Consider the following 27986-nt stretch of genomic DNA (forward strand, 5'->3'; position numbering starts at 1 on the left):
TCTGCATGGGGCCGGGTTCTGAAGGATCGCAGGCGGAGGCCCGCCTCAACAGCATGCTCCAGTCCCCTACCACTCTTTGTGCAAAGAACCCCCTCCTGTTTCTCTTTCAGCCATCCTCCTTTCTGCTTGTTGCCGGCTTGTTTCCGCACTTCGTTCAAGACCGAAGAGACTGCGTGCCGGTTGCCTCTCTTGCTTAACCCCCTCCTTCCATAATCGCGATTATTCTGGCGGCTCCTGACCGTTCCACATCCGACAATCTCCTCCCTTCATTCCCCCCTGGCGCGATCGCCTCTTGAACTGCTTCTCGTGCCTTTCAGAGAGGACAGGGCCGGATCGGTCCTGTTTCTCAACACGCGATGTTTAATCCAGTAGATTTTCACACGATCCGCGATGTCAGAATTCAGCTCATCAGAAGCATAGCAGGCCACCCCTGAGCTAGAGTCTCTTACGAGGGCAGCAGGAGATGAGGCACGCCTTTGCTCTGATCCTCAGGCTGAGCTGGAGCGGTTTGGAGCAGGCCAGACAGAGTGTGTGTGTGTGTGTGCGTGTGTGTGGCTGCGTCTGTGTGTGGTCCTTTAATTTGCCCCAGTTGGGGCTGTGGAAAGCCCCAGTCTGAGTGTCTGAAAGTCCTCCAGGGAGAATCTGTAAGATGTTAAAAGAAGTGTGGCCAGCGTGCAGGTTTTAAAAGCTTTTTGCGCTGTGGGATTTTCATTTGCGTCGATCGAGTTTTGTTTCGGTTTTTCCCCCCCCCAGCATCGGTGCCTCACAGTGCCGGTTCGCTGTTCTTTTAAAAAAAAAAATATTTTAGAGAACAAAACCAAACCGTTTTACATATGAGCAACCATTATTCAGCCAAATTCCTGTTTGTTCCCTTTGTTTGTTTTACAATTATATAAATTTTTTAACAAAACTATATACATTCCAAAGAAGGAAGACGTATATATTTAGGAATATGAAAAGGAAGGAGACTATATAAATGTATCTTAATAAATTTCCGTTCTTTTGCATCTCAAAAAAATCTGTAAAGGTACTGAACTCATCTAGACCAGTATTTGACACATTTTTTCATTTGTGATTTTAGCGGAAATGTTATTTTTTTCCATTATATATATTTCCTTCATTAATTCGTTCATTGTTGGTAGATCTGTGAGAAGCCACTTTCTGGTTATAGCCTTCTTCCCTGCTGATATTCCAAACAAATATTCATCAGTTCCCCTCCAATCAGCCAGCAGCCCTGTCACCCTGCAACTCCCCGCTGGCAGCCCCACTGGAGACTCAGCAGGTGGGAGCCTGGTCAGTACCTGGAGAAGAGACTCCTGGGAGAGCTGAGGCTGCTGCTGGAAGAGGTGTTAGTGGGGCCAGCAGGGGGCGCTCACCCTGCGGTCTGTGTGGGTCCTGATGCCCCAGTATAGTGACGGGGACACTAGACTGTAAACAGGCGCCGTCCTTCGGATGAGACGTCAAACCGAGGTCCTGACTCTCTGTGGTCATTAAAAATCCCAGGGTGTTTCTTGAGAAGAGTAGGGGTGTTACCCCAGTGTCCTGGTCAAATTTGCCCCCTGGCCTTTACCCATCATGGCCTCCTAATAACCCCCCTCTCTGAACTGGCTCCATCACTCTGCTCTCCTCCCCACTGAGAGCTGGGGTGTGGGGAGCGGACTGGCACCTCATCCAGGTGGGGGTACACACTGCTGGGGGTGGAGGGGATCCCCATGACCTGTAAAGGGCTGTGAGTGGAGTGTCCAGAAAAGCGCTATATAAGTGTAAGCAATTATTATTATTAATCAAAATCCAGTTGACCAAAATACAAAGCCTCAAATGTAAAGGGTACATTCCTTTCAAATTAATTTCCAGGGTCTCAAGTAACTCCTTCCAGAAAAGCCTTATTTTAGGGCAGTTCCAGAATATATGCCAATGATCACCTTGGTTTCCGCACTGTCTCCAACATTTAGAGTTTTCCTCAGTATGGTGCGCCTTCCGACCCGGAGTAATGAAAAATCGAACGCTGTTTTTCCAGCAAAAGTCTCTCCATAAATGCACCCGGTTCGCTGGTCGTGTAGTTTCCCCTTTTGTTCTCGGATAAAAACAAATTCAGATGCCGGGCATTGACGAGGGTCTTGATGCTGCGTTGTGAATAGGCAGCAGTCTCGCGGTTCTTGACCTGGCGTGCTGTCTGTGTGGAGTTTGCATGTTGCCCCCCTTACTGTTTACATGAAACATGGGTTTCCTTTGGAATCTACTGAGGCCTGCACAGTGGCACAGCGCTGGGGCCTCGGGGTTCAATTCCGGACCATCTGTGGGGAGTTTGCATGTTCTCCATGGGTCTGTGTGGGTGTCCTCTGGGGGGCTCCCATAGTCCAAAGACACGCTGGTGGGTTAACTGACTTCTGGGAAAACTGGCCCTGATTTGAGTGCGTGTGTGTCCTGTGATGGACTGGCGTCCCATCCAGGGTGTGCCCGGCCTTGTGCCTGTTGCTTGCTGGGATAGACTCTGTGCACCAGAAGAGGTGGTTTGAAAATGGATAGAAGGATGCATCTTTATTGACTACAGATAGACAGCGCTAGGGTTGAACATCCCCTCTGACACCTGATCCATGATAGAGCACAGGGAATTCTTTCTTCCATTAAGCTTCAGTGGAACCTGTGTCACGGTCCTTAATTGGTATGTTAATTCATTTGTGCCAATTAATTAATTAAGGCGATGAGGGGGGAGCGTTTTAAAAGGGGACGACGAGAGATCAGAGATGGGGGACGGAGATAGTGGAGTGGTGTGCGGTTTTGGGGATGAAATAAGAGATCAGATCAGATCACTTTATCGGCCCTATTCAATGTCTTGAATTAGGGATGTGTCTTTTCCCAGACCCCAGCTTGCTCTCCAGGAGACACACAGACAGGGAGAGAGAAGCTGGGGGTCAGAGCGCAGGGTCGGCCATTTATACGGCACCCCTGGAGCAGCTGGTTAGAATATGGATTGAAGGATGCGTCTTTATTGACTACAGATAGACAGCACTAGGATTTATCATCCCCTCTGACATCTGAAGATGGACAGAGGGGTGTTTTTTAGGGAGAGAAAACAGGTTTTTTTCTGCTACCTGTTGAGCGAGGTTCCTGAACCTCCTCCTCTGTTTAATAGCAGGATCGGAAATACGAGATTCCCCACCACGTCCTGGGGGAAAATGAAAACTGCTCCCTTTTGAAATGACAAGTCAGCGGACCTGCAGGACGAACGGGCCCGTTCTTCATCCGGTGGGGGACATCCCGTCTGGATCAGAGTTTGCAGTGTAACACAGCAGAGCATTAGGGGTTCCTAATAAAGTGGCCGGAGGGGTCCCTTCTGTTTCTGCACTCCTGCGATCCTGAAATGGAAGCAGGCACAGTATAGAGTTGACTCGGCTTGGGCTCGTCAGGGAGGTGGTGACAGGTGGGAGATCTCTTATTCATCTCCCTGGCCATGCCAAGCCTGGAGCACGCTAACTCATCCCGCGGGGGGGGAGGGGGTTTTGTGGGCTAGACTGAAGAGCCGCTCGCTCGGATCCTTGACTCTATTTTTTCCCCCTGCACCCAGCCCCCGAGCACAGAGCGCACCTACACGAGCGCCTGTCTTGCCGGGGGAGTGGAGGGGGGGTCCGGTTCGGTTACAGTCCCAGCATCCCCGCCACCAGAGGGCGCCTCAACTTCCGCTGCCCACTCCATCCGTTCAGAAGGGGGCGTCGACCAAGCAGTAGCCAATCCCTGTTTGCCTAGTGTCGTGACATCACTACACAGCCCCTCCCCCACGCCTATTTAAACCCTGCTCTTAGCTCATCCTTCATTTAGTATTGTTTTCAATTCCTTGAGCTCTCCTTCTTGTCTTCACCTGCTGTTTCTTGTTTATTTTCCGGATTTTGGCCTGTCTCTTGACCTTGGTTTTTGGATCGTGTCCTTGGCGTTTTTTAATATCGAATCTCCTGGGTATTTGGACTCTCGGTCGCCTTAAGAGTCCGGCCCTGGACTTGTCTCTCTTCCTGGTTTTGGGCTTCCTGCGTTCCGAGGTGTGATCAGCTCAACGAATCCTTGTTGCGGAGTTCGGAGACGATCCCACAGATTTGCCAGTGCCCATACCTTTTTCGGGATTCTGCAGATCCGAGTTAGGGCTCTGCCTCCGTGCCTCCGTGCCTCGACAGCTGGAACAGGGGTAGTTCAGACGGTCTGATCATGATCAGGGTTGGGAAGTAGCTCTCCTTTGTCCTGCGATCTGGCTTTCTTATAGCGTGATGAACTAAATACCACACTCAGGCGCTGGGTCTGTGGCTCAGGATCTGTAGCTGGGAGGTTGCCGGTTCGAATCCCGCGGCCAGCAGAGAAATCCTACTCCGTTGGGCCCCTGAGCAAGGCCCTTCACCCCAGCTGCTCCAGGGGTGCTGTATAAATGGCTGACCCTGCCCTCTGACCCCCAGCTTCTCTCTCCCTGTCTGTGTGTCTTATGGAGAGCAAGCTGGGGTCTGTGAAAAGACACATTCCTAATGCAAGACATTGTATAGGGCCGATAAAGTGATCTGATCTTTATTAACAGTTTTGAACTGCCTCCCGACACGTTAAAATGTGCTTCAAAGGCGGAATGCTTAGAAATCCCCTCAAGTCACGTGCAGGACAGTTTACTGGCTCGTGTCTTGATCCGATTTTCCTCCTCCGTCTCTGTATGTGAACGTACCTGGCATTTGGGAAGATCAGGGAAGGCCTGAGGGTCTCTGTTAGAGCAGGAGGGGTTGTACGAGCTCATTTTCATCTCGTTCCCGTTTTTTAAAACGAGCTTGCCGTACCGCTGGTCAGGAAAAGACAGCCCTCGGGCGAGAATTGAATTTGACTCCGCTTAATGGTTGAACACGAGTCATTCAGAAGGAGGAGTGCTCAAGGATAGAGTTCTCGCAGTAGTAGTAGTTTGGTCAGCAGTCATATGAGCCCTGCAGCTCACCGATGGCAGCCCCACTGGAGACTCAGCAGGTGGGAGCCTTGTCAGTACCTGGAGGGGAGACTCCTGGGAAAGCTGAGGCTGCTGCTGGAAGAGGTGTTAGTGGGGCCAGCAGGGGGCGCTCACCCTGTGGTCTGTGTGGGTCCTGATGCCCCAGTATTGTGACGGGGACACTAGACTGTAAACAGGCGCCGTCCTTCGGATGAGACGTCAAACCGAGGTCCTGACTCTCTGGGGTCATTAAAAACCCCAGGGTGTTTCTCGAGAAGAGTAGGGGTGTTACCCCGGTGTCCTGGCCAAATTTCCCCCCTGGCCTTTACCCATCATGGCCTCCTAATAACCCCCCTCTCTGAACTGGCTCCATCACTCTGCTCTCCTCCCCACTGAGCAGAGGGTCCAGAAAGGTGCTATAGAAGTGTTATTAATTATTATTAGTAATGTCACTCCCTTCTATTTGGTTTTTAAAAAGATATTTTTTATGGAGCAGGTAAAAGGTGAGGTGGCACAGAGGTCATCCTGGCTGCCAATGCCCTGGGTGTAATTCCTGACCTGGGGTGCTGTCTGTGGGGAGTTTGCGTGTTCCACCATGGTCTGGTGGGTTTACTCCCACGGTCCAATGACAGGCTGGCTTTGGGGACAACTGGCCCTGGTGTGTCCGTGTCGGTGTGTTCCCTGCCCTGTGCCCGTTGCTTGCTGGGATTGGCAGCGGCTCTCCCGAAGCATCTAGAAAATGGACGGAGGATAATTTTTTTCCCGAAGAACATGCGAACTCCACACAGACAAATGCCTGGGAATGGAAACCAGGGCCCTCCCTGGTGCGATGAAGGCAGCAAAACCACTATGCCTTCCCATTTGCATCATCATTGAGCTTTGCGCGTTGAGGAAAAGAGCAACGCGTTCCCGTAGGAGCGCGTTCAAGATCGTAGCGCTTGATCCTGAATTCGACGCGCTTGATCCTGAAATCGACCCAATTGATCCTGAAATCGATACAATTGATCATTAAATTGCCACGTTTGATCCTGAATTCGATGCAATTGATCCTGAAATCGATACAATTGATCATTAAATTGCCGCGTTTAATCCTGAATTTGACGCGTTTGATCCTGAAATCGATGCAATTGATCATTAAATCGCCGCGTTTAATCCTGAATTCGACGCGTTTGATCCTGAAATCGACGCAATTGATCCTGAATTCGATGCAATTGATCCTGAAATCGATACAATTGATCATTAAATCGCCGCGTTTAATCCTGAAATCGAAGCGCCTGATCCTGAAACCGACGAGTTTGATCCTGAAACCGACGCGCTTGATCCTGAAATCGATGCAATTGATCCTGAAATCGATACAATTGATCATTAAATCGCCGCGTTTAATCCTGAATTCGACGCGTTTGATCCTGAAATCGACGCAATTGATCCTGAATTCGATGCAATTGATCCTGAAATCGATACAATTGATCATTAAATCGCCGCGTTTAATCCTGAAATCGAAGCGCCTGATCCTGAAATCGGCGCAATTGATCCTGAAATCGAAGCGTTTGATCCTGAATTCGACGCGCTTGATCCTGAAACCGATGAGTTTGATCCTGAAACCGACGCGCTTGATCCTGAAATCGATGCAATTGATCCTGAAATCGATACAATTGATCATTAAATCGCCGCGTTTAATCCTGAATTCGACGCGTTTGATCCTGAAATCGACGCAATTGATCCTGAATTCGATGCAATTGATCCTGAAATCGATACAATTGATCATTAAATCGCCGCGTTTAATCCTGAAATCGAAGCGCCTGATCCTGAAACCGACGAGTTTGATCCTGAAACCGACGCGCTTGATCCTGAAATCGATGCAATTGATCCTGAAATCGATACAATTGATCATTAAATCGCCGCGTTTAATCCTGAATTCGACGCGTTTGATCCTGAAATCGACGCAATTGATCCTGAATTCGATGCAATTGATCCTGAAATCGATACAATTGATCATTAAATCGCCGCGTTTAATCCTGAAATCGAAGCGCCTGATCCTGAAATCGGCGCAATTGATCCTGAAATCGAAGCGTTTGATCCTGAATTCGACGCGCTTGATCCTGAAACCGATGAGTTTGATCCTGAAACCGACGCGCTTGATCCTGAAATCGATGCAATTGATCCTGAAATCGATACAATTGATCATTAAATCGCCGCGTTTAATCCTGAATTCGACGCGTTTGATCCTGAAATCGACGCAATTGATCCTGAATTCGATGCAATTGATCCTGAAATCGATACAATTGATCATTAAATCGCCGCGTTTAATCCTGAAATCGAAGCGCCTGATCCTGAAATCGGCGCAATTGATCCTGAAATCGAAGCGTTTGATCCTGAAACCGACGAGTTTGATCCTGAAATCGGCGCAATTGATCCTGAAATCGAAGCGTTTGATCCTGAAACCGACGAGTTTGATCCTGAAATCGACGCGCTTGATCCTGAAATCGATGCAATTGATCCTGAAATTGATACAATTGATCATTAAATCGCCGCGTTTAATCCTGAATTCGACGCGTTTGATCCTGAAATCGACGCAATTGATCCTGAATTCGATGCAATTGATCCTGAAATCGATACAATTGATCATTAAATCGCCGCATTTGATCCTGAATTCGACGCGTTTGATCCTGAAATCGGCGCAATTAATCCTGAAATCGATGCGTTTGATCCTGAAACCGACGCGCTTGATCCTGAATTTGACGCGTTTGATCCTGAAATCGATGCGCTTGATCCTGAAATTGCAGCACCGTTGCGGAACAAATCCCCACCCCCCCCCAAACCACAGACGGCCTTCTGACATCTCATCCAGATCTGCCTCTCAGGCCAGCCCGGGCTGTCCGCAGATCCGCCCCTTCGCTAACCACAGCCTTTCTTTGTTTTGAGAAAATGTTGGCCTGGGCAGAGAAAGCTGCCGGGAGTCGAAAATGAAAGACCTCACAGTTCAGAGGATCGCTTGGCTGAAAAGTGGAGCTCAAGTGCAGTGAAACGTAAGATTTTCTAGACCCCGTTTCCAAAGAAACTTTGAACTGCGGTTTGAATGGGTTGTTAGACCACAAGAAAGGAGACAAATGAAAGGACTGTGTGCTCCCTCTGCCTCCTGTGATCCAAATCCTGCCAAGAATCTCTTTCCCGATGGAAACTGCTGCAATAACACTGCTGGACAGCTTGCTCCAGACACCCGCCACCTTTTGTGTAAAAACACGCTTCCTGCTTTCTCTCCTCAGTGCACCCTTTCTTTTGCTGTGTGTCCTGAAACAGTTCACCGAGCTGGCTTCCTCAAGATTTTAAACCCTCGAGTGACATCCTCATCCTGTCTGGTCCAAAACCACCAGATTGAGGTCTTTAAACCCGCTGGTGTCTGACGTATCTGTAAGGGGAGGTACTGGGCTCGAGGCGCTTGCTTGTCAAGCTTGAACTTTAGTTTCTCTGTCCTCCTTCTCCTTTGTCACATTGTCACATTCATTCAGTTTCTGATGGTGTATATACTGTGTGGAGTTTGCATGGTCTCTGCCTGTTCGCATTCAGAGTGTTTCACACTGACAGGCCGAAAAAACTGAGCCTGTTTCATCCGACCTGGGGATCTTTCTGTGTGGAGTTTGCATGGTCTCTGCCTGGTCGCATTCAGAGTGTTTCACACTGACAGGCCGAAGAAACTGAGCCTGTTTCGTCTGACCTGGGGTGCTGTCTGGGGGGAGTTTGCATGTTCTCCCCTAGTCCACATGGGTTTCCTCCCACAGTGCAGAGACAAGCTGGTGGGTTAATTGGCATCTGAGAGAGAGTGTGTGTTAGTCTGAGTGTGTGTGTGAGAGTGTGTGTGAAAGAGAGAGAGTGTGTGTGAAAGAGAGAGAGTGTGTTAGTCTGAGTGTGTGTGTGTGTGAAAGAGTGTGTGTGAAAGAGAGAGTGTGTTAGTCTGAGTATGTGTGTGTGTGAAAGAGAGAGTGTGTTAGTCTGAGTATGTGTGTGTGTGAAAGAGTGTGTGTGAAAGAGAGAGAGTGTGTTAGTCTGAGTGTGTGTGTGTGTGAAAGAGTGTGTGTGAGAGAGAGTGTGTTAGTCTGAGTGTGTGTGTGAGAGAGAGTGTGTTAGTCTGTGTGTGAGCGTGTGAGAGAGTGAGTGTGTGTGTGAGAGAGTGAGTGTGTGTGAGAGAGTGTGTGTGAGAGAGTGTGTGTGTGAGAGAGTGTGTGTGAAAGTGTGTGAAAGTGTGTGAGAGTGTGTGTGAGTGTGTGAAAGAGTGAGTGTGTGTGTGTGAGTGAAAGTGTGAAAGAGTGTGAGTGTGAGTGTGTGTTAGTCTGAGTGTGTGTTAGTCTGTGTGTGTGTGTGAGAGTGTGTGTGAAAGAGAGAGAGTGTTAGTCTGAGTGTGTGTGTGTGTGTGAAAGAGTGTGTGTGAGAGAGAGTGTGTTAGTCTGAGTGTGAGTGAGTGTGTGTGTGAGTGTGTGTGTGAGAGAGTGTGTGTGAGTGTGTGAAAGAGTGTGTGTGAGTGTGTGAAAGAGTGTGAGTGTGTGTGAGTGTGAGTGTGAAAGAGTGTGTGTGTGTGAGTGTGAAAGAGTGTGAGTGTGAAAGTGTGAGTGTGTGTGTGTTCCCTGTGATGGACTGGTGTCTTGTCCAGGGTGAGTTTTACCATAAAGTGGTTAAAAATGGCTGGATGGCAAACAGCCTTGATGCTAGACAAAAGCAAGCCTGTCCTTCAGCCATCTTTAAAATGAAGAGCCACAACAGCATATTCGCTAATCGCCTCTACTTGACGCAGTGACAGGCCACAGGCTCTTAATTCCACAAAATTATATTCTTTTGGACTCTAAAAAAAATCCCTAATCAGGAAGACAAGTGGGTGCCTGTGTCTCGCTGTCTGCTGTCGGTTCAAATGATTCTCAGCCTGTCTCTCTCTCCGTGCGGCAAAGAGGCGCCCTGGGGGAGAAATTCTGAGCAGCGCCCGTTCCGAGCTCCATGCCCCATGACCTCAGACACGGTCTCCCCATCACACCCGGGCGTGACTTCACACACCCCGGCGTGAAATTCGCAAGGGGCGCCGAAGGCACACATTAATGCAGCAGCCCTGTCACTCTGCAGCTCACAACTGGCGGCCCCACTGGAGACTCAGCAGGTGGGAGCCTGGCCAGTACCTGGAGGGGAGACTCCTGGGAAAGCTGAGGCTGCTGCTGGAAGAGGTGTTAGTGGGGCCAGCAGGGGGCGCTCACCCTGCGGTCCGTGTGGGTCCTGATGCCCCAGTATAGTGACGGGGGACACTAGACTGTAAACAGGCGCCGTCCTTCGGATGAGACGTAAAACTGAGGTCCTGACTCTCTGTGGTCATTAAAAATCCCAGGGTGTTTCTCGAGAAGAGTAGGGGTGTCACCCCGGTGTCCTGGCCAAATTCCCCCCCTGGCCTTTACCCATCATGGCCTCCTAATAACCCCCCTCTCTGAACTGGCTCCATCACTCTGCTCTCCTCCCCACTGAGAGCTGGGGTGTGGGGAGCGGACTGGCGCCTCATCCAGGTGGGGGTACACACTGCTGGGGGTGGAGGGGATCCCCATTACCTGTAAAGCGCTTTGAGTGGAGTGTCCAGAAAAGCGCTATATAAGTGTAAGCAATTATTATTATTATTACTCTAATTAAGGTGCTGGACCACTCGTGACACAACGGATCCATCTCTCGGCTTCGGCGCGAGTGTGGCGGTCAAAAGAGAGCAGCCACTCATGATTAACAGCTAGAACTAAAAAAAAAACAGACATTTTGGAAGGAAATCCAACTTAAAGGGTTTTGAAGGACAATAACAAACGACAGGAGCGCATTTAGCCAGCTTGGTCAGATAGATAAACGAATGAATTGATCGCAGGATCTCACTGAGCCTTTTCTTGAAAGGTATTTGCTCCCACATCATGGCTGGGCAGCTTGTTCCACACCCCCACCACCCTTTGTGCAAAGAATGTCCTCCGGTTCTCAGTGTTAAATGCACGTCCGTGTACAGACGTTTTCACTCCTGTCCTCTGATGAAAACAAATTAAGATAACGGGGACTGATTAGGGTCTTTGTACTACCTTGTAGATAAGCAAAATGTATATTTTGGGAGGCTCAGGGGTGAGCATTGCTGCCTTGCAGTACTGGTGCGGTGAGTTCAGTTCCAGACCTGGGGTGCTGTCTGTGTGGAGTTTGCATGTTCCCCTTCATGTTTGCATGGGTTTCCTCTGGGTACTCTGGTCCCGCAGTCCACAGACATGCTGGGTGGGTTAATTGCCTTCTGGGAAAATTGGCCCTGGTATGAGGGTGTGTCAGTGTGTGTCCTGTGGTGGACTGGTGTCCTATCCAGGGTGTGTGTGTGTCAGTGTGTGTCCTGTGGTGGACTGGTGTCCTGTCCAGGGTGTGTGTGCATCTGTGTGTGTCCTGTGATGGACTGGTGTCCTGTCCAGGGTGTGTGTGCGTCTGTTTGTGTCCTGTGATAGACTAGTGTCCCATCCAGGGTGTGTGATTGTGTGTGTCCTTTGACAGACTGGCCTCCTGTCCAGGGTGTACCCTGCCTTGTGCCCAGTGCCTGCTGGGATAGGCTCTAGCTCTTCAGCAACCCTGTACTGGTAAAGCAGTTAGAAAATGGACAGATGGATATTTTCTTCTGGGATATGACGGATCCTTGGAGCTGGGGCGTTCCAGAAGCCTGCTAAAAGCATTAAGCCCCCCTCCCCCCGGCTGGGGGCAGGATCGGGTTGGCGCCAGCTCTTGCAATGGGAGAAGCAGACGGCCGTTGAGTTTTCCAAGACAGCTCCTGTCCCCTAGCGTGTCCCAGGCCTGGCGCCCGCAGCCCGGGACGTCCTTTAAGTCTCTGCCAGAGTCGGAGCGAGCTTTATTGTTGTTAAGGAAAAGAAGACCCAGGTGTCATTTTTCTGTTTGCGCTCACTAGTACTGGAGACAACTATGACAGCTATCATCATCCATTCATTTTCTAACCAGAAGCCAGACCCTATCTAAGCAGGCAAAAGGCACAGGGTACACCCTGGATGGGATGCCAGGCCATCACAGGGCACACACACAGACACACGTGCTCACGACACTCCCTTCAGACTAAAGAGACTCAGTTCCTTCAGCCTGTCAGTGTGCGACACTCCCTTCAGACTAAAGAGACTCAGCTCCTCCAGCCTGTCAGTGTGGGACACTCCCTTCAGACTAAAGAGACTCAGTTCCTCCAGTCTGTCAGTGTGGGGGACAAACAAGTTGTGACTGGGTTGAGTGGGGACAGACATAGTTCTGGTGGCTTTTTTCAGACTCTTGGTGTTGTAGATTTCCTGGATGTATGGTAAGGCACTGCCGATGATGGGTTGGGCAGTTTTGACCACCCGCTGCAGGGCCTTTTCAAAGGTCAAATGGGATTTGAAGTTGGTTTCACCTCTGCCACTGTTTCTCAGTTTCACTGAACTCCTCTCATTCGGGTGTGCTGCCTGGAATGCAGCCCATTAGAGCTGCACTTCAGATCTAACTGGCTTTAATTGAGGAGGAAATGACTCTCACTGTGGGCGTGCCTGGCAGAATGCTACGCCCCCCACAGATGTACATCATCCAATGCCACCCCCCCCTAGGGTCTGTCCGATACAATACCACTCCCCCATGGGGGTGTGCCTGTTGCAAAACCACACCCCCTTATGGGTGTGTCCAATACAGTGCCACTCCCACCGGTGTCTGTTCAAGTTCAAGTCAAAAATAACGTTCAGTCAAAAATAATGCCTATCATGTTGAGCCTACGTCACCTTCTGCGGGCTGAGATCTTGGTCCTACAGGACCAGAGCTTGAAAACACCCTTCTAGACCTCTCACGCCTGTATAAAAGGCGACTCTCTGTGATCTCCTCTCTGTCATGGTCCCCTGTCCTGCGGTGTGTTTATTGTGGAGAGATTCTCTCTGATCTCTCTCTTTTTCACACTGTCTCCTATCCTCTTTGAAATTCATGATCATTTTAGTTTCTGCTGGCATTCCGTAGTGCTTCCATTACTGTTGACCTCTTTGGACTGAGGTGCTTGTTTCCTTTCAGGAGTTGGAAGACCTCATAACAGCCCTCACTGAATCGTCTCTGCTTCCAAGACACAAATATTATGACAGCCCACTAATCAGACACAAGAAACCAAACGTAGTGTCTGACAAAGTCACGATACCAGGATCACTTGTGCATTTGCTAAGCTGGGAGGTGTGATCTGCTCTCTTCCCTTGAAATGCTGCTCATTCCTCCGAGGAAACCCGATACTGCTGTTGCAGTCTCTCCTCCTCCCTCCCTGTCTAGCATGAAAAAGGTTTGTGTGAGACACCCAGCCCTGGCAAGGGCCTGTGTGTCTCTGTCTCTGCAATGTGAGTAATGTATCCCAGGCAATTTAGGTCAGACAGCCGGAGGCCTGTGAGTAATTAAACACATAACCTGCGGTACGATGATGTTAATCACACAGTGCAAACTGTCTGATGGCTCCCGACACACCAAGAAGCTCTATATATACATATACCGCCCTGCCACAATATTATAGAATGGGCTATTCCTTCAGATTGGAATGTAGTAGCAGACCCGGCTAATTTCACAAATAAGAAAATTCTCGGGGTTGTAGATCCAGACGTAAGTGGATTAAAAAAAGTAAAAAGACAAATGAAATGCAACTCAACTCAAAGAGCTACTACGGGACCACCTGTAATAGCAAAGTCACCACCCTGTAGCCTGATCCCAGCATGTTTGAGGTGCTCTGCAAGACTCGGCCCACTCAGCCCTGGGAAGGAAACAACTAAGAAAAGACAGCCATATCACCCTGCAGCTCACCACTGGCAGCCCCACTGGAGCTCAGCAGGTGGGAGCCTGGTCAGTACCTGGAGGGGAGACTCCTGGGAAAGCTGAGGCTGCTGCTGGAAGAGGTGTTAGTGGGGCCAGCAGGGGGTGCTCACCCTGCGGTCTGTGTGGGTCCTAATGCCCCAGTATAGTGACGGGGGACACTAGACTGTAAACAGGCGCCGTCCTTTGGATGAGACGTCAAACCGAGGTCCTGACTCTCTGTGGTCATTAAAAATCCCAGGGCGTTTCTCTAGACGAGTAGGGGTGTTACCCCAGTGTCCTGGCCAAATTTCCCCCCTGGCCTTTACCCATCATGGCCTCCTAATAACCCCCCCTCTCTGAACTGGCTCCATCACTCTGCTCTCCTCCCCACTGAGAGCTGGGGTGTGGGGGGAGCGGACTGGCGCCTCATCCAGGTGGGGCTGCACACTGCTGGGGGTGGAGGGGATCCCCATTACCTGTAAAGCGCTTTGAGCGGAGTGTCCAGAAAAGTGCTATATAAGTGAAAGCAATTATAAATTACAATTAATAGGCAGATTACCGCCATCAGTGGTGTTGGTGGGCCAGTAGGGGGCGCCAATCTCTGTGGGTGATTTCCAAATCAAGCTCTCAGTATGGTGACCTGGAACTCAGGCAATGGACCTGGTTGTTTTTCTCTCAGATTTCATGAGAAACTGCAGTGAACTCAGTGTTCAGGCTTATTTACACCCAAACACTGTGCCTTTTTACAGGCAGCAGTAAAAACTTGGCAGTAATATTTGTCATTTGCCCCAGGAATGGTATAGAGGAGACTCTAGGAACACGCTAGCACATTCAGAAAGCATACATTAGAAACAGCGACAGAACAGCTTTCAGCTATTAAAATGCTAAGATGTGTGTTTTATTTCAGATATCCCAATTATATACATTTAGCTTTATAATTACAGCAGGCCTAACAATGTTTAGTTTGTACCTCAGGGTTTTTGATGTAATTAAGCTAAAGTTCCACAAACAACTTTATTTATAGAGCACCTATTTAAACTTTAAACTTTAATTGACTTGATTCTGAAGCTCAGAAGGTGGAAAAGCCCAGTCTTTACTGTGGCCCTGATGCTGGGTCAGTGCCTGTCTGTGTAGAAGTACAGCTCTTGTCTGCTTTCTTCACTCTTCAGGCGTTGTCTTCACCCTTTTTCAGTCATCATCTTCTCCACTCTTCACTCACATTGTCATTCTTCTTCACTCTTCACTTTTTGTCTTCACTCATCTTCACCCATGATCTTCATTCTTAGTCACTCATCTTCAAACATTATCTTTACTTTTCCCTCATGATCTTCACTCTTCACTCACGATCTTCAGCTTCACTCATGATCTTCGCTCCTCGCCCATGATCTTCACTTATGATCTTCATCTTCACTCATGATCTTCACTCCGCGCTCATGATCTTCACTCCTTGCTTATGATCTTCACTCATGATCTTCACTCCTCGCTCTTGATCTTCACTCTTCACTCATGATCTCACTCTTCACCCATGATCTTCGCTCATGATCTCACTCCTCGCTCTTGATCTTCACTCTTCACTCATGATCTTACTCTTCACTCATGATCTTCACTCCTCACTCATGACCTTCACTGTTTACTCATGATCTTCACTCATGATCTTCACTCCTCGCTCATGATCTTCACTCTTCACTCATGATCTTACTCTTCACTCATGATCTTCACTCCTCACTCATGACCTTCACTGTTTACTCATGATCTTCACTCATGATCTTCACTCCTCGCTCATGATCTTCACTCCTCACTCATGACCTTCACTGTTCACTCATGATCTTCACTCTTCACTCATGATCTTACTCTTCACTCATGATTTTCACTCCTCACTCATGACCTTCACTGTTCACTCGTGATCTTCACTCCTCACCCATGATCTTCACTCCTCCCCCATGATCTCGCTCCTCGCCCGTGATCTTCTCTCCTCGCCCCTCCTGTCTGCTCTGTGCGGTGTGTCTCCTGTGAGGAGGGCTCCTCAGCAGTGCCGTGACCCCCCTCCCCTTCTCTCTCTCTCTCTCTCTCTGCAGTGGTGTGCCCCCTCACCTGTCTGAACGGCGGGCAGTGCAGCTCCCGAAGTCACTGCCTGTGCCCGCCCGGCTTCACGGGCCGCCTGTGCCAGTTCCCCCTCCACCAGGGCGGGCAGGGGGCGGGCGCGGGGGGCCCGGCCGGCGGGGCGGGGGAGCAGCAGGGGGGCAAGCACGGCGCGTACGCCCCCCAGGTGCTGCCTGATGCCAAGAACCCTGGAGAGCAGCCTGGCGCGGGCGGCCAGCTGGCTCAGACCCACTCCACCTTCACCCTGCCGATGGGGCCCGGCGCCGGACACCACTCTTCAGAAGGTAGCCTCCGTCCCCCCTCCCCCCCAGCGTGGGGGTCTCTCTCTGTAACTTGAGCTCGGCGGAGGCACGTCCGAGCCCCCACTGCGACCACAAATGATTGAGCAGACGAATGCCGCGCATTGCTCTCTCCACCCTGTCGAACCGTCCACCCTGTTCGTCCAGGGTGGACGGGAGATGGCCGCTGTGCCCGCTGCTCTCGCCGGGCGCTAGCGATGGGTCGCTTGTCCGAAGCCGAGTAGGAGGGACACAGCAGGGCGGCGCCTCCCAGGGTTCCTGAGGAGTGTAAAGTAGTAGCAGACCTGACCCGTCACCGGGCTTTAAGACACAGCGCCGCCGCGGGGCCGCAGTAGGCGGGTGCACACTTGTTGACTCACACCCGCGGGGGTGCGGGCTCGCCCGCTAGGGTCGGGCGGGCTCGGGTTCGAACCCAAAAAATTGGTAGATCGGGGCGGGGGACGGGGTGGGTGGGTTCGTTTCCCAGAACCGCGGGGCGGGTCGAAATAAAAAGGCCGACCCCGCGCATCACTCGTGCACACGCCTCTGATGTGTGAATGGAGGCAACAGCAGACCCGGATAGTGTGTCAATTCAGACAGCCTGCAGCGTTACGGGCTGTGGTCGGCGGTTCAGAAAAAAATGTCCAGATTTTGGCAGGGCTAGCCAGCTCGCGAGCCAATACTGAACCAAATGGCCAAGGAGCAGGTTTCATTCCATGTGAGAAGACAACCGAGTGATCAAAAGTCTCCACAAACGTTTGCAAGCCGCCCCATGCCATCACACTTATTGCAGGCTGGTATTGCTACTCTCCAGCACCTGAAACAGTGACGCTGCCCTTGTGGGGCGCTTCTAAGCTGTGAGCCCCGTTGCACTTGTAAGAAACATACTGTCCCCCGCCAGTCCCATCTCGTCCACTTGCTGCAGAGCCAGGTGAATAACTGTCCTTTATTCAGGGTTTTATAATAATAATAATAATAAACTTTATTTTATAAAGCTCCTTTAAAGGTGGCTTTTCAAAGCGCTTTACAGGATGACAATAACAATAAATAAGAAGACTACAACAATAAATAAGAAGAATACACAAGATAAGACACAATTACAATTACAGCAATACAACAATAACAATAGAGGAGACCGTGGATGGTGGTACTAAGAAAAGCAGAGGGGTGAAGAGTGGAACCAGTTCAGTAAAGGCTCTTCTGAAGAAGAGGGTTTGGAGTCTGGATTTGAAGGAGTTTAGAGAAGGCGACTCTCTGATATCCTTGGGCAGAGAGTTCCAGAGCTTGGGGGCATAACAGGAGAAGGCCCTGTCACCCCTACAATGTAGACGGGGCTTGGGGGGACAGTAAGGAGGGCAGAATTTGAAGAGCGGAGGTTGTGAGGTGGGGAGTAGGGCGATAATAGCTCAGACAGGTACTGAGGTGCCAAGCCATGTAGCCTTATAGGTGAGCATGAGGATTTTACAGTCCACACAGAATTTGACCGGAAGCCAGTGCAAGGACTCCAGGATAGGAGTAATGTGGACACTTGCACTGGACCTGGTCAGGATTCTGGCTGCTGAATTTTGGACATACTGCAGTTTGTTCAGAGTAGATTTAGAAACCCCAGCGGGCAGAGCATTGCAGTAGACAATTCGAGAGAACACAGATATGTTGATCAGCTTTAGCAGAAGTAAGAGCAGAGTCTGGAGAGAAAACTCACAATGGGGAAGATGCCAACAGCGGTAACTGGTAACAGCAGATAAAAGGCGACGTGACAGTGATGCAAAGCATTCTGGGCCGCCTGACGTGGAATTCGTCGCGCGGCGCTCGTGAGCTTGTGAGCAGTCGGCGAACCCGGCCCACCCCTCCCGCTCTCTGTCTCAGTGCAGGTCAAGGTGCGGGTGCACCACCCGCCGGACGCCTCCGTCGTCATCCAGCCCTTCGAGCAGCCGGAGTCCAAGGCCTCCCACAAGCCCCCGGCCCGCCTCCCGCCCCAGACGCACAAGCCCCGGGGGCGGTGCTTCCAGGAGACCACGCCCAAGCAAGCCGTGAGCCCCGCCCCCCCTCCGCCGTCGCCCGGGACGCACGCGCAGGCCGCTGAGGCGCGTTTCCGGTCTCACAGGCTGGGGTTGACAAGTAGAGACCGGCGCTGATCAAATTGCTGTCGGCAAGCAGGAGCGCCTCCTATTGGAGGCATCTGGAAGCGTTACACTGACAAAGTTTCCATAGCTTTTAAAGAATTACCTTCTTTGTGATCTCAAGTAATTATTTAATAATAATAATAATTGCTTACACTTATATAGCGCTTTTCTAGACACTCCACTAAGAAAGCGCTTTTCAGGTCATGGGGATCCCCTCCACCCCCAGCAGTGTGTACCCCCACCTGGATGAGGCGCCAGTCCGCTCCCCACGCCCCAGCTCTCAGTGGGGAGGAGAGCAGAGTGATGGAGCCAGTTCAGAGAGGGGGGTTATTAGGAGGCCATGATGGGGAAAGACCAGGGGGGAAATTTGGCCACACAGACAAATCCCAGGGCGTTTCTCGAGAAGAGTAGGGGTGTCACACCAGTGTCCTGGCCAAATTTCCCATTGGCCCTTACCAATCATGGCCTCCTAATAACCCCCCTCTCTGAACCGGCTCCATCACTCTGCTCTCCTCCCCACTGAGAGCTGGGGTGTGGGGAGCGGACTGGCGCACTATGGCTGCCGTCGCATCATCCAGGTGGATGCTGCACATTGGTGGGGGGTGGAGGGGATCCCCATTACCTGTAAAGCACTTTGAGTGGACTGTCCAGAACAGCGCTACATAAGTGTAAGCAATTAAATTATTATTATTATAATCTTGGCTTTTTGTTACGTGCCTGCATCTGCGTGAGCCTGGCAATGCACTGGCATCCTGTCCAGGGTGCATCTCATCCTGCTCCTATTGCTTGCTGGGATAGGCTCCACCTCCCCTGCCTCCCTGTACTGCATAAAGTGCTTAGAAAATAGCTGGATTTGTATCAGAAGAGCGCCACCTACTGGTCCACCATCAACACATACAGCATCCGTCCATAGATGTCTCCTGTCCCACCAGGTCCCATGAGCTGGGACGGCCCTTGCTACTTGCTTAGCGTCTGGGCGCTCGTGAGAGCAGGTTACAAGGTGGCGACACTGCTGCTGAATTTTTTCATTCCCGTACACCCACACACACCTGCTGGTTTGTGTTCCAGCCAAGCCCTCAGTGACCCAGTCAAACCTCCTCACTGACTTCATAATAACAAGATTAATCTGAACTGTGTTCCCAGCTCTTATACATGTTGGAGATAAGATCAGATCGCTTTATTGGCCATATACAATTTCTTGCATTAGGAATACGTCTTTTTGCATTCCCCAGCTTTCCCTCCATGAGATACACAGACGGAGAGAAGCTGGGGGTCAGAGCGCAGGGTCAGCCATTGTATAGCGCCCCTGGAGAAGCTGGGGTGAAGGGCCTTACTCAGGGGCCCAACGGAGTAGGATTCCTCTGCTAGGATTTGAACCAGCAACCTCCCAGCCACAGGCGCAGATCCTCAGCCACAGAGCCACTGCTCCGCCCTTTAACCATTAATAACTTTATTTACTGTATCTACCACCTTTCATACATTAAGTGCAGCTCAAAGTGCATAAAATAACATCAGAAAAATCTGAAAGGACAATACTAACCGCAATGGGAAATGCAGAAACTAAGGTGGCTCATTCCTGAGTGTCTCTCCATGCCTGTCTCCTGTCCTCCAGTGCAGCAGTAACCCACTGCCGGGACTCACCAATCAGGAGGACTGCTGTGGCAGCGTGGGGAATTCCTGGGGACAGAACAAGTGCCACAAGTGCCCCAAGCTCCAGTGTGAGTACCAACCGGCTGGGGCCATCACAGGTCCACGGTGCTGTACGGGGGAGTGCGTGCTGATTGGACGAGCGGTTGCCTCGCGCGCTGATGTCACTGACACCTCTGGCCAACCCGGGCCCAGCAGTGTTAGGCCAAGCACAGCCAACATTGCACAGCCAACAAAAGCACAGCCAACATTGCCCGGGGCTAAATTATAGGGGTTATCTCATGTATAAGCACTGCTGGGATCTCTTCACAGTGACATCAGTGCTCTCAGTGAACTTTATAAAACACACTGCCCCAGGTATCTGTAACTGTGAACCATGCGTGGATGAGGGAACCATATTGCTTTGTTGGCCTCTTCGACCCAAGTAGAACTGTCTCCGAGGTTGCCGTGACAATTTAGCACACTCGCCCCCCCCAACTCCCCTCGAATCAGGTCCCGCACCCCTCCTCCCCCCCGCGGAAATACCTCAAACCGTCTGGCCACCACCGAGAGCATCAAGGCCGCTGGAAAACCCAAGCAGGGAGCAGTCCGAGGGCTTCCCAGACTTCCCCGGGATCGCATTGCGAGCTGCTCTCTGAAGATCAAACGATTTTTTTTTGGGTTGCTTCCCCCCCGCGGTTGGAAGGAAGTTTGCCTGATGACTGGAAACTTGGCTTCGCGCTTGTCTTGGGCTCCTCGGCTGCAGCTCGGAGAGTCAGACAAGGCGGGCACTGTCAGGAGCCGCGGCCTGGAGCTCTGTGATCACAGGCCAGCGGATGCCAGATCCGGGGGGGGGGGCTGGCACTGGGGGTGGGGTGGGGGGCTATCGTTTCTGCTTTACATTCGAAGTCGAGCGATGTGTATTTGTGGTAAAGAGAATTTGCTCCGTGAAACTTACTGCAGTTTTCATGTCTGTATACGCTTGATGTCTCAGAACAAAAATGTGTTTTCCCCGAGATGTGCTTTATTATTCACGGAGTACGTGGTCCCCTGAGTTTCTACGGCCACACGCTGATCTCTTGACACCTTGAAACTGACCTGGCTGAATGAATCTTTGTGATCTTTCAAGCTTATACTGATCTGATTCAGAGCTGTGACCACCTGAACTCTTGACCACTGGGGCTCTGACCACTGGGGCTGGAACCACTGGGGTTATGACCACCTGAACTCTTGACCACTGGAGCTCTGACCACTGGGACTGTAACCACTGGGAATGTGACCACTGGGGCTGTAACCACTGGGACTGTGACCGCTGGGACTGTGACCGCTGGGACTGTGACGGGGCTCTGCCCACTGGGGCTGTAACCACTGGGGATCTGACCCCTGTAACCCCTGGGGCTGTGACCACTGGAGCTGTGACCCCTGGGAGTGTGACCACTGGGAGTGTGACCACTAGGACTGTGTCAAAAGGAGCCAGATGATCAGAGTTCTCAACTTTAAGGGGGAATTTTCCACCTTAATACTTTAACGCTTTAAAAATTGTTTAAAGCTTGGGATCTCCTAAGCCAGGAGAGCTGTGAACCCCAGAATCTCCCCCAGCTTTGGCGATCTTGTCGAGAACAGAGCGCACCCCCTTCCCCCTCCCCCCTCCCCCCTCTCAGGGTGTGGCCCGTCTTCTCCCCACACCCATTCCGAACTCGCGTTCCTTCTCTTTTCCCCAGACTCCGGAGTCCCCAAGACCGGATCCATCATCGGGGAGGTGGGCCCCACGTGTCCCCAGGGCTACAAGAGACTCAACAGCACGCACTGCCAAGGTACGGCCTCCAAAGTCGGGCGAGGCCTGTGGATCACACACTGCCTCTCGTCCTTCTGCCAAGTTCAGATTTCAGATGAGGGCTCAGTGGCCTGGGTTCAGTTCCTGGGGTGCTGTTTGCATGTTCTCCCCATGTTTGTGAACCATGGGGAGGAGAGGAGGAGCGGTGGCGCTGTGGCTCAGGATCTGCGCCCGTGGCTGGGAGGTTTGCTGGTTCAAATCCCGCGGAATGGAAGGGGTGGCGAACGGGGGGAGGTGCCGACAGTGGATCCAGGTGCAAGGGCAAACAAGTCCAAAAGGGAAAACTAGGAGTCCACATTCCAAAGCCGGGTTGTCCATCCGAGACACGAACGGTAAAAATCCCGGGGAAGGGGGAACGGGAACAGGGAGTTCAAGTCGGAAGGACGTGGGACTCAGCTAGGTCAGGGTGCCGATTGGCAGCCTGCGCCCTCGAGCCGCGAATATGGGGCGACTTGATGCTAGACTGGCCGCCGGGTGTTCCGTCTTCGATGCAGAGCTCCGAACTTTCCGGAGCGCCGGGTTTAAATAAAGATCGGAACAGGGGGGGCGGGTGAACGGGATAATGAGAAACACAAAAGGCTCGGAGCGCCCTCTAGAGGAGGGACAACAAACCCCACCGTTTGACCCCGTGCTTGGGATAGACGTCTGGGTTTCGAACCCTGGTCCGATTCGCCTTCCGGATTGATCCCTGCCTGTTTCGGTTCTGTTTCGGATATTGTCCGATTGCTCTCCTCCCGCCCGCTCCTGCTCCAGAGCACCTGGGGAGCTCAATCACAGGGACAATACCGGGAGTAGGGGAGTGCCCTCTAGGGAGGGATGTCAGGCGTGACACTTTGTCTCTCTCTCTCTCTCTCTCTCTCTCTCTCTCTGCAGACATCAACGAGTGCACCATGCAGGGCGTGTGCCGGAACGGCGAGTGCCTGAACACTCAGGGCAGCTTCCGCTGCGCCTGCAAGCCCGGCTTCGTCCAGGAGAGGGCGCGCTGCGTGGGTGAGCGCCCTCCCCGCCGCCTTCCCTTCCCGTCCAGAGCGAAACAGGGCTGTTCCCCTTTTTAGCCGTTGTTCTTTGTCTACTTCCCCGCCGATTTCCTGGTACGATTTCCAGCGCGGGGGGGCTCCTGGCTCCAATTCGGGACCCGGGGGTGCTGTCCGTGGGGAGTTTGCGTGTTCTCCCATGGGTTTCTTCCAGGTGCACTCCAGTTTCCTCCCACAGGCCACAGGCATGCTGGGAGGTGAATTGGCTTCTGGGAAAATTGGCCCTGGTGTGTGTGTGTGTGTGCCCTGCCTTGCTCCTGTTGCCAGTTGGGATAGACTTAGGTCGCCGGTGACCCCGAATTGTAGGGCAGCTGTTAGAAAATGAATGCTGTGGACATAAATAACAGCATTCCAATAGTTTAGAAGATCACTGCACTGGGCTGGGAAACTGTACCTTGATGTCTCAATCCAGTAACATCAAATTGCCCGGCAGCCTTCTGATCGCAGTGTTCAGGGTCAGAGAGCGGGAAATGTCAGAGGCTGCTGGGTTCCACGCGATCGGCTCCGGCCATCGCCGAGCTCCAGCGGAGAGTGTGACGTTTTCCCAGCGTGACGATGCCTTGCCCCCTTCTCGGTTTGACATCGGACTCCTGCTCCTCCGCCCCGGGTCTCACCAGTCTCCCTCTTCTGCCCTTCCGGTGCGCCGCGCAGACGCTCCGGGAGAAACGGGGCCCTGCTACCGCATGGTGACGGTGGAAGGCCAGTGCGAGCACGCCCTGCCCACCGAGCTGACCCAGGAGATGTGCTGCTGCACCGTGGGCAAGGCCTGGGGCCGGGGTTGCGAGACTTGCCCGCAGGTTGGCACAGGTCAGTGTTTGTCACGCCCGTGAATGTCACTTTGTGCAGCTGGATGCCCTCTGAGATTGTGGTTTCAGGCAGCCCTGAGCTCCTGGCCTTCCTTAGGCCTGGACAATCCTGAGCTCCCTGACCTCCTTGGCCCCAAGCTAGTCTTGAAATCCCAGTCCTCCTCAGCCCTGGACAGCTCTGAGCTACCTGCCCTCCTCAGCCCAGACAGTCCTGAGCTCCCTGCCCTCCTCAGCCCTGGACAGCTCTGAGCTCCCTGCCCTCCTCAGCCCAGACAGTCCTGAGCTCCCTGCCCTCCTCATGAACAGTCCTGAGCTCCTGGTCCTCATTATAGACAGTCCTGAGCTCCTGGACCTCCTCATGGACAGTCCTGAGCTACTAGACCTGCTCATGGACAGTCCTGAGCTGCTATCCCTCCTCGTGGACAGTCATGAGCTCCCTGCCCTCCTCAGCCCCAGGCAGCCATGAGCTCCTGGTCCTCCTCAGGCCCTGTCAGCTGTCAGACCTGTCATGCCAACAGCAGGCCTGTGCTTGGCGTGGGTAAGACGGAGCAGAGCTCTGTCGGTGGCAATGATGTCACTGTAACAATCTTCTCTTAGTGTTTCTCTATTGTCAGATCATTGTCAGATCTATTGTCAGATCACTGCCATTGTGCATCTTCAGACTAAAAAGTGAAACGCACCCGAGGACAGAATTGGAAAGTGGGTGTAAAACTGAGAAGAGGAGGCACTTCTTTACACAAAGGGTGGTGGGAGTGTGGAACAAGCTGTCTATCCATGGTATTGAAGCCGATACCCTGGCTTCTTTCAAGAAACAGTAGGATACTTAGCTCTTAACTGCTCTCTAATGGTCTTCTTCTGTCTCCCTCCCTGCTCTCTGCTCCCCAGCTTCCTTCACCAAGATCTGTCCGGCAGGGAAGGGCTACAGCCTGCAGAGTTACCGGCAAATCGTGTCCATTCAGCCCCAGAACTTCCACCCGGGAGCAGCTGAGCAGGGCCCCAAGCAGCCTGGCAAGCCTGCCCTGACGCCCAAGCCCATGGAGCCAGGTGGGCGTGGCTCCGACCAAACGGGACCGAGGGGGAGGGGACTGGGCGAAGGGGGCGTGGCCTCCTGGGGCTCCCTGCCTTATAAGGCTCTGAACAATCTGGCGCCATCACACATCTCTGACCTCCTCCATGTGTGCAGTCCCTCTCGTAGGCTCTGTTCAGCTGAGGCTGGTCTTTTGCCCACTGTCCCAGGGAGTAACTCTCCGACTTTGACTGCCCTGACTCCGAATTCTACAACTCTCTTCAAGGCTAAACAGTAAATCCGGCCTTTTCGGTGTCTGATTGCCTCCCAGTTTGTCTTGGTTTTTTCACGTTGTTTTTGTTGCATTGTTTGGGCAGTGCAGAGGTCTTGGGTTCAGAAAAGGTGCTTTAGAAATAAAAATGATGGGGTGCTCTATACAGTAGATTGGAGGTTGGTAGTGGCCCCTAGCTTCCTATAAACTGGATTGCAGCAGGAGTTGGCCAAGCAAGACTCAACTGACCAAGGGCGTGAGGAGCAGATCAGGTGAAAGTTCATTCCACGCTCTCTGCTCGGGCTTCTTGATGAATAGATGTCCGTCAGGAAAGGTGCACCAACTCTGGGCTAGCCCACAGTGAGAGCGGGTGCCCAGGAGTGGTTGTGTTTAATAATAATAATAATAATTGCTTACGCTTATATAGCGCTTTTCTGGACACTCCATTCAAAGAGCTTTCCAGGTCATGGGGATCCCCTCCACCCCCAGCAGTGTGCAGCCCCACCTGGGTGAGGCGCCAGTCTGCTCCCCACACACAAGCTCTCAGTGGGGAGGAGAGCAGAGTGATGGAGCCAGTTCAGAGATGGGGGTTATTAGGAGGCCATGATGGGTAAAGGCCAGGGGGGAAATTTGGCCAGGACACCGGGGTTACACCCCTACTCTGCTCCTGCATATCTGCCGCATAATACAGCATTGAACTCCCCGTTCCACAAATTCGAGCACGTCATCTTAACGCATTCTGGGCCAGCATAAACCGTACCGATGGGAAAAAAGAAACGCAACATGTTCTGGAATTAGAATACTACAGTTATAGCTTATGGACTTTCACAAACAGTTGTCAATTTGTTTTAAGCCCTATGACACAGCTTGTGCAGTGAGGCATCGCAACTTGCCAATCACATGAAAGCTGGTTAAGTGCACTTCTACCCAACGAGGTCCAGGTGGAACAATGCCTGATCAGGTCACCTTTTAAAAAGGCCTTAATTGAAACCTTAGGTCACTGCAAGAAAAAGGCCCCGCTTAGTCAGTTTTCTGTGCATCCCATAATGCCTTGAATGTCACCAGAAGCAAGGGAGAGGGCCATTGGCATGCTTCAGGCAGGCATGTCATGTGCCAGCGTTGCCAGATACTATGGAGTAAGCCGTTCCATTGTGTCCTGACTGCAGAAATGGTTTCAGCAGACCGGCAGGACAGATGACTGTCCAAGATCCGGTCGCCCACAAGTGACCACACCAGAGCAGGACATCAGACTGGTCCATCTGAGAGATGGTTTCAGATCTGCCACCCGTACTGCTGCTGAGACTGCCGGCAGACACAATGCCCACATCAGTGACAAGACGGTGAGGCTCCATGCTGCTGGCCTTAGAGCAAGGCGACCTGTCAGAGGCCCTCTGCTCACACCTGCTAGACGTCACACCCAACTGGGTCGGGCCAGACAGAGGCCGTGATGGACTCGTCAGCAGTGGCATCAGGTCCTCCTCACGGACGAGTCACTCTTCAGCCTGTTCCACGCCGACGGGAGGGCCAGAGTGTGGAGGAGGACGTGTTGCGTTTCTTTTCCCCATCAGTATGTATAGTCCCAAACGGGAGCTACAAATACACAAAGCTTCCTCATTGCATGGATGTGATCACTTGAGATGGAACTCATCGCCGGCTGACCCTCCATATCATAAGCAATATCGTTGTAACAGGAGATGTTGCAGCAGCTTTTTCGAGAACGAATGTTCTGATTTTAACGGGAGCTGGTCCGGGCTCCCGTGAAGCATAGTTCAGGACCCTATGCAGACGGTATAATCTGGACGTAAGTGCATGAGGACAACAGGGAAAAGACGAAGAGGATCAGGACAGGTTGACAGACAGGGGGGGCGTGACGGCGGTGATCCGGTGCTCGGGGGACGTGGAGAAGGCAAACGAGTCCAAACAAGGGGGAAATCTGGGGCGCAGTCCAGGGTCCAGGAACCGGGAGATCCATCCGAGACAAGTGAGGTTAACATCCGGAACGGGATCCGGAACAGGGACAGGGAATAAAACCAGGGTGACGAGGCCAGGTGCTCCGAGCTCCAGACTCAGATGGTCAGGAAGCCGTGATGAAGCCTGTGCCGTCAGGTCTCTCCTGGACCTGCTGGTAGATGGGCTTCCAGGCGTCCATCTCCCAGTGCTGAGCCAGGAATAGAGGGAGCGCCGGGCTTAAATAATGAAAGACAAAACATGGGGCATGTGCACATGATCAACTTAAATTACGAAAGGGCCGGAGCGCCCTTAAGAAGACGGATGGCGATCGTGACACTGATAGTTCAGTGCCGACTTTATAGCCTTGTTTTCAGACCTGCTGTCGTTATCATACTGGAGTTTTGCTTTTGCACGTGACGTGAAAAGCCCCTATTACTTTTCAAAAAGCAGGCTGGTGACTACATCACTTTTAATCCAATAGAAATGTTGACTTTTTTGCCGACAAATACTACTTACTCATTCACTCTGCCTGCGGATCACACTGGAACATTTCTGTGGTGAAATAGCTGCTGCACGACCTGTACTTATTCACTGAGACACCTCAGTACATCAGTCATCACAGGGACTAGTGAGCAGGAAGGGCCGCTTCATGTCGCAATTTGTGCAAACTCTCAACAACATAGCAAGTTGCAGTACTTTTCGTGCTGAATACAGAATACATACAATTTTGCAATACTGTCAACTTAGTTTGTTAACTGAGAGAATTCATAACCGGTCCGAGAAACGAGAACTGCAGAATTTTCATGTGCACTTTAGAGAAAAGGAGATTCCACTGGAGACTGTAACCATACACAGCTGTTCTGCATTTTCGGCAAGTTTTCAAGAGAAGCTCCAGGGGCAGAAAGAGTTAGTGTTTGACTCCAGCTGAGAGATACCGCCGCTTAAAAATGTAATACTGATAAATGGAAAGCAAAAGATTGTTCCATTTTCTCTTTGATCAGATGCCCAACCTGATGATAGAAAGGGCCAGGGCAATTTTCTCTTTACTCTATATTGGTGTCATGGAACACGTTTGATCTTTAAGACTTAGACACTTCTGATGGAAAGAAAACAAGATCCACAGGCCAGGATATTGGACCTGAGTGCCACTGTGTCACACATTGCGTATATACTGAATATGCACATTACTCACCAGTTCGGTGTCAACACAGACC

At 51.6% G+C, this 27986-nt stretch overlaps 1 protein-coding gene across 7 annotated transcripts in view; it reads left to right on the top strand.

The window, feature by feature from the left end:
• Positions 1-27986, top strand: part of ltbp3 (latent transforming growth factor beta binding protein 3) — a 104329-nt gene that overhangs the window by 22471 nt on the left and 53872 nt on the right. For all 7 annotated transcript variants that reach the window (XM_088608531.1, XM_088608530.1, XM_088608534.1 and 4 more), the window contains exons 2-8: positions 15820-16128; positions 17989-18152; positions 19858-19963; positions 21593-21685; positions 22579-22695; positions 23391-23546; positions 24431-24589. In XM_088608531.1, the coding sequence (XP_088464657.1) occupies positions 15820-16128; positions 17989-18152; positions 19858-19963; positions 21593-21685; positions 22579-22695; positions 23391-23546; positions 24431-24589 (1104 nt within the window). The remainder of the gene's footprint in view (positions 1-15819; positions 16129-17988; positions 18153-19857; positions 19964-21592; positions 21686-22578; positions 22696-23390; positions 23547-24430; positions 24590-27986) is intronic.

The sequence above is a fragment of the Lepisosteus platostomus genome, chromosome 16, assembly GCF_059453375.1.
Source record: "Lepisosteus platostomus isolate fLepPlt1 chromosome 16, fLepPlt1.hap1, whole genome shotgun sequence".
Classification (NCBI taxonomy): Eukaryota; Metazoa; Chordata; class Actinopteri; order Semionotiformes; family Lepisosteidae; genus Lepisosteus; species Lepisosteus platostomus.